The sequence below is a fragment of the Varanus komodoensis genome, unplaced genomic scaffold (genome assembly GCF_004798865.1).
Source record: "Varanus komodoensis strain SLA01 unplaced genomic scaffold, ASM479886v1 scaffold9, whole genome shotgun sequence".
In the NCBI taxonomy this organism is placed as follows: domain Eukaryota; kingdom Metazoa; phylum Chordata; class Lepidosauria; order Squamata; family Varanidae; genus Varanus; species Varanus komodoensis.
In genome coordinates, this window is record NW_025336598.1 from 7,218,524 (window position 1) to 7,236,268 (window position 17,745).

Genomic DNA, 17,745 nt, shown 5'->3' on the forward strand with positions numbered 1-17,745 from the left:
TTTGATACCAAGAAGTCACTTAATATTTTTTCATTCATCTTTTAGCTCTTGCCTTGACTTAATTCCTTTAAGTTGGTCAATCATATCTCCATATGTTATGGAATCATTCCTTTTCCTTCAGTGCTTACCTTAACCGGAGACATCAGAGGAGAAATTGGAGGACTAATTTTTCTTAAAGAATACCAAATTACTGTTAAATCATCTCTAAGTATATGGCTATTGTTTTGTGTTAAAGCTTTTCTGATAGATTCCTTGGTCCAGCCTTCCTGAACCTGGTGGCGTTCAGAGGCATTTGGACTGCTACTCCCAGAATTCCTATCCAGCAGGGCCATTGACTGGGAATTCTGGGTGCAGCAGTCCAAACGTGTCTGGAAGACACAAGGCTGGGGAAGGCTGCCTTAGTCCATAAGTAACTGTGTATTCCTTCTTCCAAATCTGGTGTTTCTAATTTTACTAACCTCTTATTAGGTTTTATAAACCAATCTTTAATCCAAACCAAACTAGCTAGCTAGTAATATAATTTAATATTAGATACTGCTAGGCCTCCTCTTCCTTTTTCATCTTGTAAGACTTTAAATCTGCTCCTTGGCTTTTTCCTGTTCCAAATAAAAGTATTCAATTGCCTTTTGCCATTCTTGAAGGGTTTTTCCCTGAGTAAAAATTGGTATAATTTGGAAAAAAAATCATTTAGGTAAGACAATTGTTTTTATGATAGAAATTCTTCCCAACCATGATACTTTTAATTTAGACCATTGTTTTAAGTCACACTGAATCCTCATCCACACTATCTTATATTTATCTTGAAATAGTGTATCATTATGCTCAGACACATTTATTCCCAAATAACCAGTTTAGAAGTTATTTCACATCCTGAAACTTTTTAAATTTCTGTTTTGTTACAAATTTTCCTCTTCCTGTTTTGTTACAAATTTTAATATAATTTTTGTTTTCCTCTTGTTGCTTGTTGCTTTCATAACTAGAATAAGATTCATATTTTCCAATCTGGTCCATTATATCTTGCATTGATAAATGTGGATTTAGAATTGTCAAAACTGTATCATCTGTATAGCATTTCATCTTGTATTCTTCTTCATCTACTTTCAGGCCCTTGATTTATTGGATCTTGTCTTATTTTTAGCTAAAAATAAGCTGTAGCTAAAACTTCCAATATGAGGAAAATAAAAGTGGCAATAGTGCATTGATAAATGTGGATTTAGAATTGTCAAAACTGTATCATCTGTATAGCATTTCATCTTGTATTCTTCTTCATCTACTTTCAGGCCCTTGATTTATTGGATCTTGTCTTATTTTTAGCTAAAAATAAGCTGTAGCTAAAACTTCCAATATGAGGAAAATAAAAGTGGCAATAGTGGACATCCTTGCTTGTTCCTTTTTCTATTTGAAAACTGTCAGTTAATTTTGCATGTTGTTTAGTACATATTGCCTGCATCCAGTTCATAAAGGATGACTCACACTCTAAATGTTGGAAGAGTTTTCAGTAGAATGGATCAAGACACATTATCAAAGGCCTTTTTGGCATCTAAAAAGATAAATGTTGTCTTCTTCTTTTTCTTTACAAACTCAGTTGCATTCATCACAAAATGAACATTGTTCTTCATAAGTCTCTTCAGGATAAAGCTGGTCTGATCTGTGTGAATCTGGGTTGTTGTGCATTTTCTTAATATTTCTGACACTATTGAAATAAAGATTTTATAATCCACATTTAGTCGTGAAATAGGTCTATAGGAGTGTGGAATTGTGGGACCATTACCTTTCTTATGTGTCAATGTTATATGAGCTTCTTCTGATAAAGGGGGTAATGATGACCCTTTGTTAATTTCATTCATTAATCTTCAACATGGCAATTTTTCTTCTATACATTTGTAATACATCACTGTGAGGCCATCTGGTCCAGGTGCTTTATCTTTTCAAAATTTTTAGTAACTTGAAAATCTCTTGAATGGTGATAGTACCATTCAGTATTGTTCTTTGCTCTGCTGTAAATTTTTGAATTTGTGTTTCTTCTATATATTGCTCCTTTCCCTCTTCTAACACTTTATCTTTTTTTATATGGATCTGAAAAAATAGGATGGAACTGATCATGCATTTCTTTTCCACATAGGTAATTTCATTATCTTTTTTATATTTCATTGACAAGATCCCAAGTATCTTCCGCATTCATTTGCATGTTCAAAATGCTTTTATTTTAAAAACCTTAACTTCTTCTATAGTGCCTGTGTTTTGAGTAAATCTACTTGGGTTCTTAGTTGTTTGAGCCCAATTAAGATTGATTTGTCTAATAATTTTTTATGATGTTCTTCCAGTGACTGAATTCTTTCAAGCAGCTTTGTGATTTGTTATAACCTTTCCTTTTTCTTCCTTGAAGCTATAGCTATTAGATATCCTCTCATGCAGGACTTACTAACATCCCCTACTGGGATCTCACTTGTATTGTTTCATTTTAAAAACTCCTCTTATGTTCTTGCAATAAAAGATTATCATTCAGTCTCCATCTTCTTCTCCTAACTTGGTATTATTGCCAAATTATTTCTAGTGGATTATGGTCAGGGAGTATTTCGGATTGAATTATCACTGTCTCCAAATTCATAATTAATAGTTTTGATAACCAACACATGTCAGTCCTTGAATATGTTTGGTGCCTATCAGAGAAAAAGTATCATCTCTGACTTTTGGGTTTTTAAACTTCCAACTATCTTCCAATTGCAGCATCTCCATATAATTAAAGACATTTTGGGGGAGTTTACCCCCTTAATTTTGTATGAATTACAAAATTTGGATCTATAACTCCTGTCTCCAAGAATCATTATCAAATCACTATCGCTCTTTCTTGAAAATTCAATAAAGATTGAAAAAAAGTCATATTCTCTTTTGCATTATTTGGAGTGTAAATGGTTGCCAATGTACCTGTCTTCCCACAGGAAAATCTTATCTTGAGGATAATAAATCTTCCTTCTCCTGGATCTTTTACTACTTCAATTACATTTAGTCCTCAATGGTTAAGATAGATTGCAATCCCCTTTTTTTGGAATCTGTTGAGACTTTATATGCTTTACCCAATTTCTTATTATTCAAAATCGGAGCATATTATTCTTAATGGAGTTTCTTGGATATATATAATATCAGCCTTTTGAGTTTTTAAAAAACTAATCATTTTTGTTCTTTTAGAGGGGAAATATAGACCACTGATATTCATTGAGAGAATTTTAATTTTATCTCTCTTTTATTTCTCCTTTCTTATCTTAGTACTGAAGCCTGATCCAGCTTTCCTTCTTCTTTGTCTGTTGTCTTTGCTTTTCTTTTAATTACACTCCTGAGACCTTTAACACTCAGAGATGTTAGTCTCATAGTTTTAACCATAACCTCTTATAAACATGTATCTTAATTGGTCCTTAGTGCACCTTCTATACGTGTGTGTGTGTGCGTGTGTGTGTGTGAAGAAGAAAAAACCATTCTTCCACCCACTACAGTCCCAACCCCATAACCCTTTAATACCACCACCCCACAGATCTAACATCTCTCCCTATTTCCCCCCAAGAAGATAAGTGGAGGGAGGGACAGCCACTGGTTCCAACTCCTAATGCCTCTGTCACTTCTATAGTTAATCCTAATCAATCCCATTTTTTATTTTTAATTGTTAATACCTGATTTACACATCATTATATAACTCAACCCCTCTGTCTCTCTATTTCCTATTTCTTATTTTTCTCTCGTCTAATGATTTAAAGAAATACAACAAAAAGCAGTGAGAAGAGGTGGAGAGGGAGATACCATAGGGACAAAAAGAAAGTCAGATACATATCCATATATTCTTCAACATATAAAAATATAGCATTAACAGGCTCTCTATTAGACTATTATCTTGTTAAACTTATTCCTTTCCTTCCATCTCTATTCTTTAAACCCTTCCTCTCTCTTTCTTCCCCTTCTTCTTAACCACCTGTTTCTGTTTTGATCTCTTTTCCTCTGCTGGTCTGCTCCTTTGAGTCAGGGAGTGTCCATCAATCTCTCCAACCTCTTCTTTTTTTCTTTTTCGTTTCTTCTTCTAATGCTTTTGATGCTCACTCTCTTCCAGTGAGCTAATACTTTGGGTTGGTGAATGTCCACCCACAGCTCCAACATCATCTTCTTTGCCTCCTTGATCATGTCCTTCTGATGCTACTTCCTAACCTTGTCTTCAATGTTTGCTAATTCTTGTTTCCATTCTTCTTCATCTATTAAGCCCCATTCATATAGCATAGTAAAGCCTTGAGTCAGAGAGTCAATTCTATTTTATTTCCCATTATGAAAAACTCTCATATGTACTAAATAGCCCTAAATATATCTAATATAATTCTTTTTTAGGATTATCTTGATTATAGTCAAAGAATGCCTAAATGGTATAGGCATTTAGATTGTGATAAGGGGCTTCCTTGAATTTCAATTGTCCCTTCTCCTCTCTCAATTTTCTCATAAGTAGCTCTTTTTATAGTAATTAGTAAACTTATTCAGTATATCTCTGGGAAACATTATAGATCCATGCTTAGGGCCTGCCCTATGTATTCCTTCTATTACCTTTATGATTCTCTCTCTCCTCTAGGAGATTTTTGTTAAACTATTCCAAAATATCAGTCCTAAGATGTATCTCTTCTGCATATGCTTGTTCCACAATAAAATTTGCCATCTCCTGCTTCTCTTGTTACATTCTGCATTCAATCTTTCCAGTCTTAGTTTCAAATTTTAGTTGACCTTTTCAGTCTCCTCTCTTAGCTCTTTAATGCCTGCCTCCATCATTTCTCTGAGGCTTTTCATCTCCAGTTCCATCTGTGTCTTCCCTTGAAATCCCAATGTTCAGCCCTCCAATTCTGAAGATACAATTCTAATTAGAGACAGATATGCTGACTTCTTCTCCCTCCTGGGATTTCTGTGTGACATTCACCTATTTATAACATTTATTTAACCAGCAGAGGGAACTCTTTATAACCATATTCTCTTCCAAACTGCTTTCTTATCTTTAACTCCAGCTCTAAATTCAACAGCAACAGATTCCTTTCCTTTTTTTCCCCTCCTCTTCCTTTATTGTCTATAGCAATCCCCACAATACTTAGGTTGTTAAATATTCCTCTTTACAAACTTATCATTAGCATTCTGTTAAAATTAGCCAAAGCTATTATAGACTTTTATTTGTAGCCTTTAAAACAAACTTTCAGAGCTCATTCTCAGACCTTGGGATGAATCTGTTGTTGTTGTTAAGTCACAAAGTCATGCACAACGCTCCTTGACCCCATGGACCACAGCACACCAGGTCCTCCTGTCCTCTGCTGCCTCCCAGAGTTCATCCAACCCCATGCCCACTACACCAGTGACCCCATCTAGCCACCTCAACCTCTGCTGTCCCCTTCTGCTTTTGCCTTCAATCATTCCCAGCATCAGGGTCTTTTCCAATGAGTCCTTCCTTCTCATTAGGTGCCCAAAGTATTTGAGTTTCATCTTCAGAATCTGGCCTTCTAAAGCACAGTCAGGGTTGATTTCCTTTAGGATTGACTGATTTGATCTTCTTGCACTCCAAGGGACTCTCGGGAGTCTTCTCCAACACCACAATTCAAAAGCATCAATTCTTCGGCACTCAACCTTCCTTATGATCCAAATCTCACAGTCACACATTACAACTGGGAAAGCCATAGCTTTGACTATGCGAACTTTTGTCGACAGCGTGATTTCTCTGCTTTTTAGTATGCTGTCTAGATTTGCCTTAGCTTTCCTCCCAAGGAGCAAGTATCTTTTAATTTCTTGGCTGCAGTCACCATCTGCAGTGATCTTGGAGCCCAAGAAAATAAAATCTGTCGCTACTTCCATTTCTTCTCCTTCTATTTGCTAGGACTGGATGCCATGATCTTAGTTTTCTTAATGTTGAGTTTCAAACCAACTTTTGCACTCTTCTCTTTCACCCTTATCAACCCTTATCTGAGGTTGTTGATATTTCTCCCGTCAATCTTAATTCCAGCTTGTGATTCAACCCGGCCTTTCCTCATGATGTACTCTTCATATAAGTTAAATAAGCAGGGCAACAATATACAGCCTTGCCATACTTGTCTCCCAATTTTGAACCGATCAGCTGTTCCATGTCCAGTTCTCACTGTTGCTTCTTGACGCACATACAGGTTTTTCAGGAGACAAATAAGATGATCTGGCACTCCCATCTCTTTAAGAACTTGCCACAATTTGTTGTGATCCACACAATCAAAGGCTTTAGCGTAGTCAATGAAGCAGAAGTAGATGTTTTTCTGGAACTCCCTAGCTTTCTCCATGATCGAGCAAGTGTTGGATCTCTATTTCCTCTGCCTCTTCAAAACCCTGCCTGTACTTCTGGTAGTTCTGCATATACTGCTGGAGCCTAGTTTGTAGGATTTTGAGCATAACTTTGCTAGCATGTGAAATGAGTGCAATGGTGCAGTAGTGTGAACATTCTCTGGCATTGCCCTTCTTTGGAATTGGAATGTAAACTGACCTTTTCCAATCCTGTGGCCACTGTTGAGTTTTCCAAATTTGCTGGCATATTGAGTGTAGCACTTTTACTGCATCGTCTTTTAGGATTTTGAATAGCTCAGCTGGAATACTGTCTCCTCCGCTAGCTTTGTTGTTGCTCAGACTTCCTAAGGCCCATTTGACTGCACATTCCAGGATGTCTGGCTCGAGGTCAGTGACCACCTCATCATGGTTTTCAGGGACGTTAAGCTCTTTCTTGTATAGATCTTCTGTGTAAGTATACATCTTATACACTTTTTTCATTTTTTATCACTTGGAGTCTAAAACTTCAATATATTCCAAAATCTAAGAAGCAATGTTTTTCTTATGTAAAAATAGTATAATACATTTAAAAGAGAAGGAGAGGAAGAAAGGAGTGAAAGAGAGAATGGAACAGAAAGGAAAGATTTAATATGTTAAATTCTTAACTAAGAATTTATTAATCACACTCTAAATATTATTTTTAATATTCATTACTAGTATTTGATTAGTTTATTAGCTTAAACTGTTCTTTCAAATTCTCTGATCTGCAGCCTTTGTCCAAGTCTAGCAGATGACACCTATCACACTGTGAGTTCTCTGCCATAAGATCATCTATGTCAGAATTCCCCTCTCTCCACTCAGCTCAACCAAAACACTGAAAAGGAATGTTCAGAGTTCCCAAACATCCAGAAGACTGAAATCCAGTATTATCCTGCTTTTTCCAATGGTCACAATGTCTCCAAATTGCACCAAATTCAAATCAAATTGCGCAATGACACATCACAACCTCCCTCAAAGTTCCCCCAATGCTTGCCAAGTATAGGAAGAAAGGGGGAAATGGCAACTGACAGAAAGAATCATTGTCCTCTCTTCTCTGCAAAATTCCAATCAGCTCATTCACTGCATCAAGTCCCGCTCCACAGTTCACAAACATTGCCGAGCTGTCCCAGGTAGAAGTTGATGATAAATTTGTAATTTTTTCAAAATACCTTGAGTATATTCAAGAATGGGAGGAAAAACGATGGCAACTAATTTTAAAAAAATATTTGCACTCCACTTTGCACACATAAGTACAAATTTGCTCATTTTATCTCACCGGTCTGTTTTTCCAACGTTGGTGATCTCAGTCTCAGCAGATAATCTCACAAACCCAAGTTTATAGCTGGCCACTTTCTAGCCTTTGTTTTATAATTCCTTGTAAAGTAATTAAGTAGGAACTGCCTTCAAGGTCTTGCCTACAGTGAGTCCATAAATAATAATCCCTTGGCATACAGGAGGGAAAAGAAAATAAAAATTTAAAAGTAAAAAGATGGGGAACTGGTTTTTAGATGGAAAAGATCACCCATTGTCAATGCAAATCTTACCATCTAGATATCATCAGAACCCCTAACAATAGGCCCACCTGTCAACTAAAGTCCTCACATGGACCTCTTCTTTCAGCATCAAGCACATAATCTGTTGGGCTTTGAGTACCCTTTGTAGTAATAACACATTTTTATTTTTACTCTGGAAATTCTTTTTTATTGTCTAGCTTCAAGGAAATCAGATGGTGACAGTGGGAGCTCTGATCAAGACAGCAGGAAGGTAATTTAGAAGGCACCGGAACCATGTTTTTCTATAGCAGTGGAGATGCTTATTAATTGTATTTTCCTTATTAATGTATTGCGTTGCATTCTTGTGAACTTTATTGATTGTTTTAATCTACTATACTTGTTTGAAATAATTTTCGTTCATGATCTATGTATTTGCTGAAATTGTAATATTTTTGCATTTTACTTGTTTTATTATATGGTTTTCTTATATGGTTGATTGTATACTGCCCAAAGAGCCCTATCTATATTGGTGCAGTTTATAAATTTTTAAATAAATAAATGTTGGTTTGCTTTGAACTGGCAGCAAATTTGATTTAAATATTGATGATAGCATAGATTGAAACCATATTAAAATGATTCTAATTAAAAATAGTAGGACTGTTCCAGGTAAGTAGTTCTAAAATATATATCTCAGCAAAAATAGCATAGCCTTGATGAATATGACTCTAAACTGCCATGGAAGGAAATACAGATAACAATAATGACATTCATAGTGAATTCACCCATGTATTATACAGTACAGCTTTTTCACATTCAACATATATGTCTGATTATGAATTAAGCAAAACCCTGGAACTATAGATCATGTTCTACATGTTAATCACTTAGACTTTATGCATTAAGGCACAATTATTTTCTCAGTGTAACATTGAGCAATGGTTACTAAAAGATTCAGCAGATCAATGTCAAATATGCCAGCACTCTCCATTTAATATAACTGAGCCAGCTACCTCTGATTGCATATTGTAAGGGCCAATGTAATCTCAACATCAGTATTAATGATATTTTGCTTCAATTAAGACTGATAAAAAGACATTTTGAGGTAACGTTTTAAAGTAAAATATACGAAGGATGTGGTGATTCTGAACTCTCAGGTGGTGGTGTGCTGGCAGCCTTACCAAAGTGCAATATACTTTATAAGTAAGTCAGCAACATTAATCAAATTTATTAATTGCAAATCCCTCAAAATAATGGCTCCAGATAATCATGCCTGCAGCAAGCCAAACTGATGAATGTTTGAGCATTTGCAGTTATTTCAAGCTCACTTTTTCTGGTCTTCCTGAATTCCTGACTAGGTCAGCCATCACAAAGATGGTTTCTTCCCTCAAGCAATCAGCAGAGTCACCTCAGGTCAAACCCACTTTAACTCAGAAACATGATGGGTTGTTGTGCCTTGTGAACCAAGAATGATTCCAGCATGGTAATGTGTTTCTGGGTAACAAGTCACTCTGATAACCCATGGATTTTTATGTGGTTTGATGAGTTCTTACACCATTCAAACCTAGGTAGCCAGCCCCATCTCTGGTACCAGGAATCAGTTATGGAGCTGTTTGGACAGAACAGCAGTGCCCCTTGCTCCTCTTGCTCAACTTGCCTGGGCCAGTGCCAGCCACCCCACAAGTTCCCAAACAGCACTTGGAGGCAACTGGAACTGGCTTGCTGTGATAGCAAGATGTTTTTAGCCTAGACACAAAGGGTGTCCAAATATGCTTTTTCTTCCCTTTGCTTTTTCTTGTCAGGTGTCAAAAGGCAAGCAATCAAAGCAAAGGTGTGGGTGATCTTTGTTTGCAAAAGGGTGGTGATATCTTTGCAGAAAGAGCCTTTCCTTTTTCCCTCCCTGATAGTTCTTTCCTTAGGGAAGGACTCATTTTGAACTTTTCCCTGTGACTCTAGCTGTTTGGGAAAGTGCAGAAGTACCGTCCACCCCTGTTTTCTGAGGAAAAAGTTTTGAGAGTTGTCAGAATTGTGGGTCATCTTTAAAAGGAGATTTTGACAAAGCTATGGGTGGTTTGTAACTGGGGCATATAGCTGCAAATGGGCAAGAATATTAAGAATTGGCATTGTAAATTGGCCTGATGTCCTAGTTTGTTGCTGTGTGGGACTGGCTGGAATAATCAGGGGGCCCCAACCAGCCCATGGGGACTTCTGGAATCCTCAGGGCATAGCATGGGCATTCTCACACAGTCACCAGATAATCATTTCTCAGAAGGTCAAGTGGTGAGACTTAAAAAGAATGAATTTGTCAGAACAAACCTAAGTACAAGGCAGAGGTGGATCCTGCATTCACAACCTCCATTAAGGCCCCAAAGTTCAGGGAACCATGTCACACTGTTTTTCGTGCTTATTAGCACAGGGTTGCTACCATATCAGACTAAATTGGGGCAGCAGAAGTTCTGGACCGAAAATGCTGCACTGTTCTCTGTAAAGTAGAGAATGTGGAGGTTTCCTCACAGCTGACTAGAGACTGAATAACACACCAGACCCAAGTCCTGCAATTGAACTGTTGTTGAGGCAGTTAAACAACCTCTGTAACTGAAATTTCATCAAGCAAACCTAATACACTTTCTAAAATGGAAAACTGGTACTGTATTCTGCCATTGTGATCAACAAGAAATACGTTTTTCTCATTAGCATTCTAGTTATGTTCCTCATTAACATTCTAGTTTCAAGTTACGTTTCCTCATTAACATAACTTGAAATGTTAATTTTACATGGATATTTTACATAGATAATCTGTATCTTTCTGAATTTGCTGTAAAGTATCAAATGCCTGAAACAGGGACTTGTTCTCCTCAGCTAAAGTCCAGCTGGCTGCCTTTGAAAGGGGATATGGATGCCAGAATAAATTCTCCAGTTCTGGATACTCAATCACTCCCACAAAGTCCTGGAACAGATAGAGAACTTCAGCGATTGCACAATAATGCAAACAATTTCTATCTGCGTAAGTATTGATTTGTTTTCTAGTAAAGGACTAAGAACTTATTAACACAATCACTTAGAGCAGTGCAGTGAAGGTATGTCTAGGCCTCTAGTGAGAGTTCAGACTTCAGCACATACACATTCAGCCAACAATGTGAAGCATGAAATTCATGTGTGCCTATGGCACGAAGGCTGAGATACGATAGGGGAATCAGCCTGTTTCCTTGAGGTGTTATCAGCCATGTAGTGGAGGCAAGGCACAGAAGAGCACTTCTTAGAACCAGAGCAAAATATCTGGGGATGGCTGACCTTGAATAGGTGTTGAAGATCCATTCATTTAATAAAAGATCTGGTCCTGGTAGAGATGAAAAATGTGAGAATTCGCTCCTTGTTATTGATCACCACAGCTGCCTGCTCTCACTTTGAATGGCTAGACCCTTTGCTCCAAACTATTGTCCATTTCATATGGTGCAGTCTTTTTTGTGAAACATAATCCATCATTTTGGCTCAGCCCTTTGTTCAGTAGACACAGACACATTAATTTCCTTACCTATAGATAATACCTACTATTCATAGTGACCCAGGTTGGAGTTGCTGTTTCTCTACCACCATTAGTGACATAGAAGCCTCTGCCCTGGTGTCATGGGTATGGCTATGTTATGCCAGCCCCACAAAGAAGCTCAAAATTGTTATACCTGTTATGCTGGTAAGAGAGGGAGTTGGAGCAGTGTGTTGGCCGTGCATTGTAGCTGAGTGTTATTCAATGTTTTTGTTTGGCTGGTTTTTGTTTTTTTGAAAGGTCAGTGTAATCAGGGGAGGCTGTAAAGCTGATTACAGTAGCAGTGCGATTAACGAAGGGATAGATGGGTGAAAGAAGCTATAGAAAGAATTGAGGGTTTCAGCTATTGGTGGAAAGTCATCATCTCTCAAGTCCACTTCTTGATAAACAACTGGAGTATAGACCTGATGTACACATTTTTCAGAGGCAAGCTTACTAGAACTGGTCTCCATTCCTGCTTGCCAGTCACAGATTTATCAAATCTATCAGAAATTTTTCTCATTCTCTCCCTCCCTGACTTTTCTTTCTATGTGTCTCTTTATAAATAATTCCCCTCATTGGAAAAATTCCAAGTCTTACCAGTTGCTTCTCTCAGTTAGACTGAAGTCCTATGCATGTTTAGCTAGGACTGAGTTCCACTGAATGGGATTTACTTCTGAGTAAGTTTGTACAGAACTGTGCTAGTAAAATAATTGTTAGGGCTTCTCTGGTCTCTCCATCTGCTGTCTTGCAAAAATTCAAAGAAGAAATAAACTTGGGCTGCCATACCTGTTCCACTCCCTCAGCAGCTGTATCACAATCAATGAAGCATTTATTTTTTTCTCTGCCTTCCTCTGTTTTAGATGTAGTATGATGAGAAAAGTGAAATTCAGTGGCAATTCAGCCAACCACTTCTAGTGTGCACTCCATCCATATTTAAGTTTACTAGTACCTTGCTAAAATAAAATCAGAAATAACATAAAATCAGGTACATTTTACATGAACTTAGAATAAATCTGATACATGTTTCTGTTTGACAAAGCCTGTTTATTTTTTACAGTATAACTTAAATACTCTAGATGGGTTCTTTTGCTCATGTGTAATCAAAGCCCATATAAGACCTTATATTTTACAAAATTTCTCTTCTGTGTCGTTTATATAGGATTTCCATATTCCAAATCTGCTTCTCTTCCTGACTATGGAAAGAATGGATTACACCATGTAGAGGTAGACATAAAAATATCTAAATACATAAACAGTGCTAGCCTTGATCAGATGGATGAACTACTTAGCTGTCTGTGATTAAGAAACTGCCTTGTGCCGGGCCAGATTATTGTCCATCAGGCCCAGAATTGTTCACTTTGCCTGACAGTGACTTTTTAGGGTTGTTTCTTTTTTTTTCTTTTTTTTTTCTTTTTTTTTGTTAACTTGGACAGATTTCTCAAGGGTTGAACCTAGGTCCCTTCTGTTAACAAGGCATGGGCTCTCCTGCTGAGCTACAGTTCCTTCCACCAGCTGCAGCGGGGTTTTCTGCAACCATACATTAGCTATTTGGTAATGAATGCCCACCATGGCTACACGTTATTCTGCTTACCTTCCAAGCACACTTCTAATCTACTTCATAATCAAGTTAAACTAATAAGTGTCCTAACATCTTCTTGCCCATTGTGACAAGTGAGAAAGCATCTTTGCCATTTTACTCATTGAAATCTATTGAAGTCATTAGCTGAGCATTACAAAGTGTGCGCTTACTTAAAGTAATAAAATTTAACAAAACAGAATCACACATACTTAAGTATGATAGCTTCTTCCTCAACACAAAATGTGTAACTTAGGTTGAGCAACATAAGCCCTGTCCCACATGCTCTCTGTTGCATCACTAACAACTTCCCTTGCAGGGCAAAAAGCAGCATCAGGGGAATACTTTCATAAGGTCAAGCCACAGAGGGAAGGTGTTAAATCTCCTTCCATATGCTGTGGAATCAGTCCTGATTAGCGGCTACTGATTAGTAACTATGTGGCTGCTACTGAAACTGGTGCAAAGAAAGGAAAATAATTAATAAACAACTCTGTGTTGCCTTTAAGAAAAGAAAGGAATTAGTAGCAGTAATTAGTGCTAGGAATCAATCCATGGCTGCTACTAAAATATGGTGCAAAAAGGGGCAATAACTGATAAACAACTTGGTGTTGCCCTCTCTCTCTCTCTCTCTCTGTGTATGTGTGTGAAAGAGAGGGAGGGAGGGAGGGAGGGAGAATATCATAATACAAATTGAATAGGAAAACATGACTAAGTTACTCATTGAGTATGACTCTATCTGGACTCCTGTAATATTCTGTGTCTGAGGCTGGGGAATTAATTGCAGGATATAAAACCTGGTTTGGAAATATCCGACATGGCTCAAAACAAAGGTCTGTTTTAATGCCTTCTTGACAGCTATGAATGAAGGACAGCTAGTGATAGAATTCCACAAACATTATTATTGTACAAAATTTTCTTTCTTTCTCTTCTAGCCTGCAAATATGACCCAATATGACACGGACCAGAATGCTGCTTGGGGAAAGAGAGGTATACTTACACCATCATTTTAGTCAGCACAACCACCTGATTTCTGCCTTGCAAACAAAAAGAGGGTGGGTGGGATCCCAGGATGAGTTCTGCCAGTGCTGCAGAAACTTCAGATACTTGCCACAACTCATTATGCAACAACCATCAGATGACATTGGAACTGTGCCTGGACCCTCAGTCACACATCTACAATGTAGGATGCATTTAAAATTTACTGAGTTTGGATTAATGGAGCAATTACAAACTTTACATCAAACCACTAGCATAAATACCTTCTGAACTAGTAACATTAGGGTTATTCAGACCACTTGAGTCAGAGAAGTCAACTGAGAATGAAGTTGCTCCCATTGCTCTTAGATCCTCAGGGATGGTTTCGAGCAAGGATAAACAACCTTTTCGGAATTGATGTGATATTTTTCATTATTTCAGGCCCCAGGCACATTTTCTTGCCCCCTTTCCTTGGATTCCTACCTTTCTTTCCCTGTCACTTCCCTGCTTTTCTATCCCCGTGCTTGGGATCCCTCACTTCCGCTGCTTGTCCCTCAGCAGCCCCAAGCCTTAACTCAGGAGTAGAAAGGTGCCAGACTGGAAGAGCTCCCAATCTGCTGACTTCCTGCTGCCTTATTAGGGCTTTGTCGGTCTCACTGTGCCCATGCATGCTCTGTTGCTGCCCTCTGGTTTAGATCGCTGGTCTTCAACTGGTCAGTCAGAACACCGGCCCACAGTGGGTTGCTATCACAACATTGGCAACATGCCAATGAATTACCTCTTTTCGTTAAAGCTATTGCTTAGTCTGTGAAAGCACTGGAAACTGCTGACATACATGGTCCCCATCTCATATGCGTGTCTTCCCCTCAGACTCTCTTCTGTCCAGTATTGCTTCATGTGTTTGTCATCTTACTGGGTTTGCTTGCATTCCATGATAAGCCACATTGAACGACCAACATGGTATGCCCAGTAGACAACTGACCCCAGTGTGCGTGTCGTGCATGCACGCTTGGATGAGATTCCCAGGCGCGCACGGGAAATGGAGGCCTTTGGTGGGGATAGTGACTCGGAGGAGGGGGAGTGAATAACTCACCCAGCTGTGGCTCATAGTTCTCACCCTGATATTGGAGTTGTTGAGAGTAGCAAGGCCTCATTTGCCCAACTCCTCCCGGTGAGCCAGCCTGAGCCAGTGCTGGAGCAAAGCACTTCAAGGAAAACCACTGAGCCTCCTCCCACTCCTGATTGTGGGAAAGAAGCCAATGGAGAACAGGCTGGGGAGGGGTTCTCAGAAGGAGAACTTGACACCCCAGGAAACGTGGACACAAGGGCCTGTCAACATACCCGCTGGCTAGACCAATTAGGAGCTCAATGGGAAGAACACGCGCCCCTCCAGAGACCAGCCCTGAAGGGTTCATAAGCAAAGCTTTGGGAAGGGGGCAGAGCAAGGGGTCAACTTTCCCCCAGGTGTGCGGGTTTCGAGACTTGTGAATACATTGTTTCTGTATGGAATAAAGACTCTTCTAATAATTGCTGAAGTGCCTCTCTCGTTCGGGAGGGGATGCCTAGCTCACGACAGTTGGCTAGCTTTCCCCTTCAGTCCTTACCTGGTATCCCAGGGAACTTGGTGCCTAAAGCCTCTTCTCCCCACTGTCCTTGTGGCCCTTTTTAATCCACTGCAGCGTGTTTCCTTTTTCTTTCTTTTTTATCTGGAAATTGGGCTTTTCTACTTTGCCAAGCAACTACAGTCTCAAGAAAGGGTAGAGGAGGGTCTAAGAGACTAAAAAGAGATCTTTCATGAGCATCTCCCTTTCATGAGAAAAGATCCCTCCTGAAGAAAGAAGAGTCAGGGCCAGATCACTCCCTTTCATGAGCAAAGAGTCTTCACATTTTTGCTTTCCCTTAATAGCAAGTACCAAGGGAATATAAAATAAACAAATGTATTGCACCCTCTCTGGGTTAATATCCATGGTTGGTGTGTGGGGCTGATGGTACTGGTAGTGGCTTGAGTGAGTTTGGACAGAGTGGCAAGGCTTTTGCCTCTCTTGCTGAGCAGCTCACGTGCTCTCACCCAGGACTGGAAGACAGTCCAAAACAGGCCTTGGGCTGTCAAGGTAGTTAGCTGCCCACAAACATCCCACCCTGTGTGAAGCAGTTTAGGGTTGCATGGTGTGGCAGCACACTGAGACAAGCTGGCTAGAAGGGTTTCCATGTCATGCAGACCCTGTCACTGAAATGCCTTTTGGCCCAGTGTTGTCTCCATATACCAGAAATGCCAATAAGGTTACCGTTAGGGATATTCCAGAGCAGGTATTCATGCAGTAAATGTCTGTTTCTGGTCAATATTGCTGTTAGCCATCCGGAGACTTTAGTAATTGGACAGCATGCAAATTTTATAAATAAAGAAAGAAAGAAATATCAGGTAAGGACCATTTGAATAGTTTGATTCCATATGAAGAGCTTTCACAGATTAAATCTTTTTGACAGCACTCACAAGTGTAAAGTAATAATACCAAAATTAATTCTCCTAATGTATCATATGGACAATAGTCAGGTCTACTCTAATCAACACTGTTTCTTTATTTTTGGTCTCTTTCAGAATACAAGGTAAGATGTGCTGTTAGCACGGGAAGAACATTGCAAATCACTGCAAGCCTAGTCTGCCACTGGGTAGATGGAAGCACCTGCCTCCTGCTGCAGAGGCTGGGAAGCAGGGAGCAGTGCTGGAAGACGGAGCAGAGCGTGCCAGGCGGCTGACGCGGTGGCATCTGCTCAGTGAACCTGCCACCTCAGATGCGCTGCGCTCCAGCCATGGTGAAGAGCCAGCCGCCAGTCCAGAATGGGGAGAGGGTGCCATCCTGCCCTTCCTTTTGCCTCAGTCAGCAAAATATCTTGGGTGACCCTGAATCAGCCCCTTTTGAGCATGGTTTATCGTATTCTTGTTTTCCTTCCTTCCTTCCTTCCTTCATGTGAAATGGTGCATCAATTGCAGATACACATATGTATCATTTACATTCTTCTAGGCATTTTACCTTTTCTTATTAATAGGTCTATCCATATGAAACACTTGTAGTAACAAACAGAGTTCGGGTGAAACTACCAAAGGATGTTGATAGAACCAGGTTGGAGGTAAGAAAGGCATCTGCTTATAATTCTCGAAACTACACAGTTTGAAATGATCTGATTGCGGTTGGCAAAATCCCCTAGTATGTTTTCAAAGAATGGGCTTGACTATTACCAATATGTCAGAAAATAATTCTCCTGGAATCCATTCAAATTTGGTTTCATTCATGCTCAGGAGACAACATGAGGAACACCAGAGTCTCCTAAGGTGGGGTGGACAACTTGGAAGGCCAGTCTTGGAAGGCCATGCATTTCTAACCCCTGCTAAGGATGGAAACTAAGGAGGAAAATTTGTTTAGAATTAGTAAGGAGGAAGATTATGCAACAGTTTCTGTTGCATGATTGCTGCTTTCCCTGCAATAATAACTCCACCTTCTGCTGAGTTGACTTTCCTTTTTTTAGAGCTTGCCCGTTAAATGTTAATGTTTTACACTTGCAGCCCTCCACTATTTAGGAACAGGATAGTTAAAGCACTGCAGTTTCCCACCCGCTTTTGCCCACCCGCTGAGTTGTTTGATTTCCCCATCATCAGAAGTGCCGACTGCTGAGATGGGACAAGGCCTTCTTCTGTGATATCCAATTTCTCAAATTCGTGACCCTGTCTTCTCTACTGACTTTACTGTATACTCTAATCCACACTGTTTCTTTATGTCGTTTTCTTTCTTCCCTGTGCATTGCTTTCTGGTTTTGTTTTTACTTGGTTCTTTCCAATGCTATTGCTCTCTTTTTCTCTTTTT

At 39.1% G+C, this 17,745-nt stretch overlaps 1 protein-coding gene across 6 annotated transcripts in view; it reads left to right on the forward strand.

The window, feature by feature from the left end:
• The window catches only part of ABLIM2 (actin binding LIM protein family member 2), an 85,111-nt gene that overhangs the window by 65,076 nt on the left and 2,290 nt on the right, over positions 1-17,745 (forward strand). For 5 of the 6 annotated variants that reach the window (XM_044418210.1, XM_044418204.1, XM_044418205.1 and 2 more), the window contains 6 exons: positions 8,036-8,088; positions 10,674-10,818; positions 12,497-12,561; positions 13,846-13,900; positions 16,485-16,492; positions 16,934-17,014. In XM_044418210.1, the coding sequence (XP_044274145.1) occupies positions 8,036-8,088; positions 10,674-10,818; positions 12,497-12,561; positions 13,846-13,900; positions 16,485-16,492; positions 16,934-17,014 (407 nt within the window). Of the gene's footprint in view, positions 1-8,035; positions 8,089-10,673; positions 10,830-12,496; positions 12,562-13,845; positions 13,901-16,484; positions 16,493-16,933; positions 17,015-17,745 lie in introns of those variants that run through there. The other variant, XM_044418207.1, reaches the window with a different exon arrangement.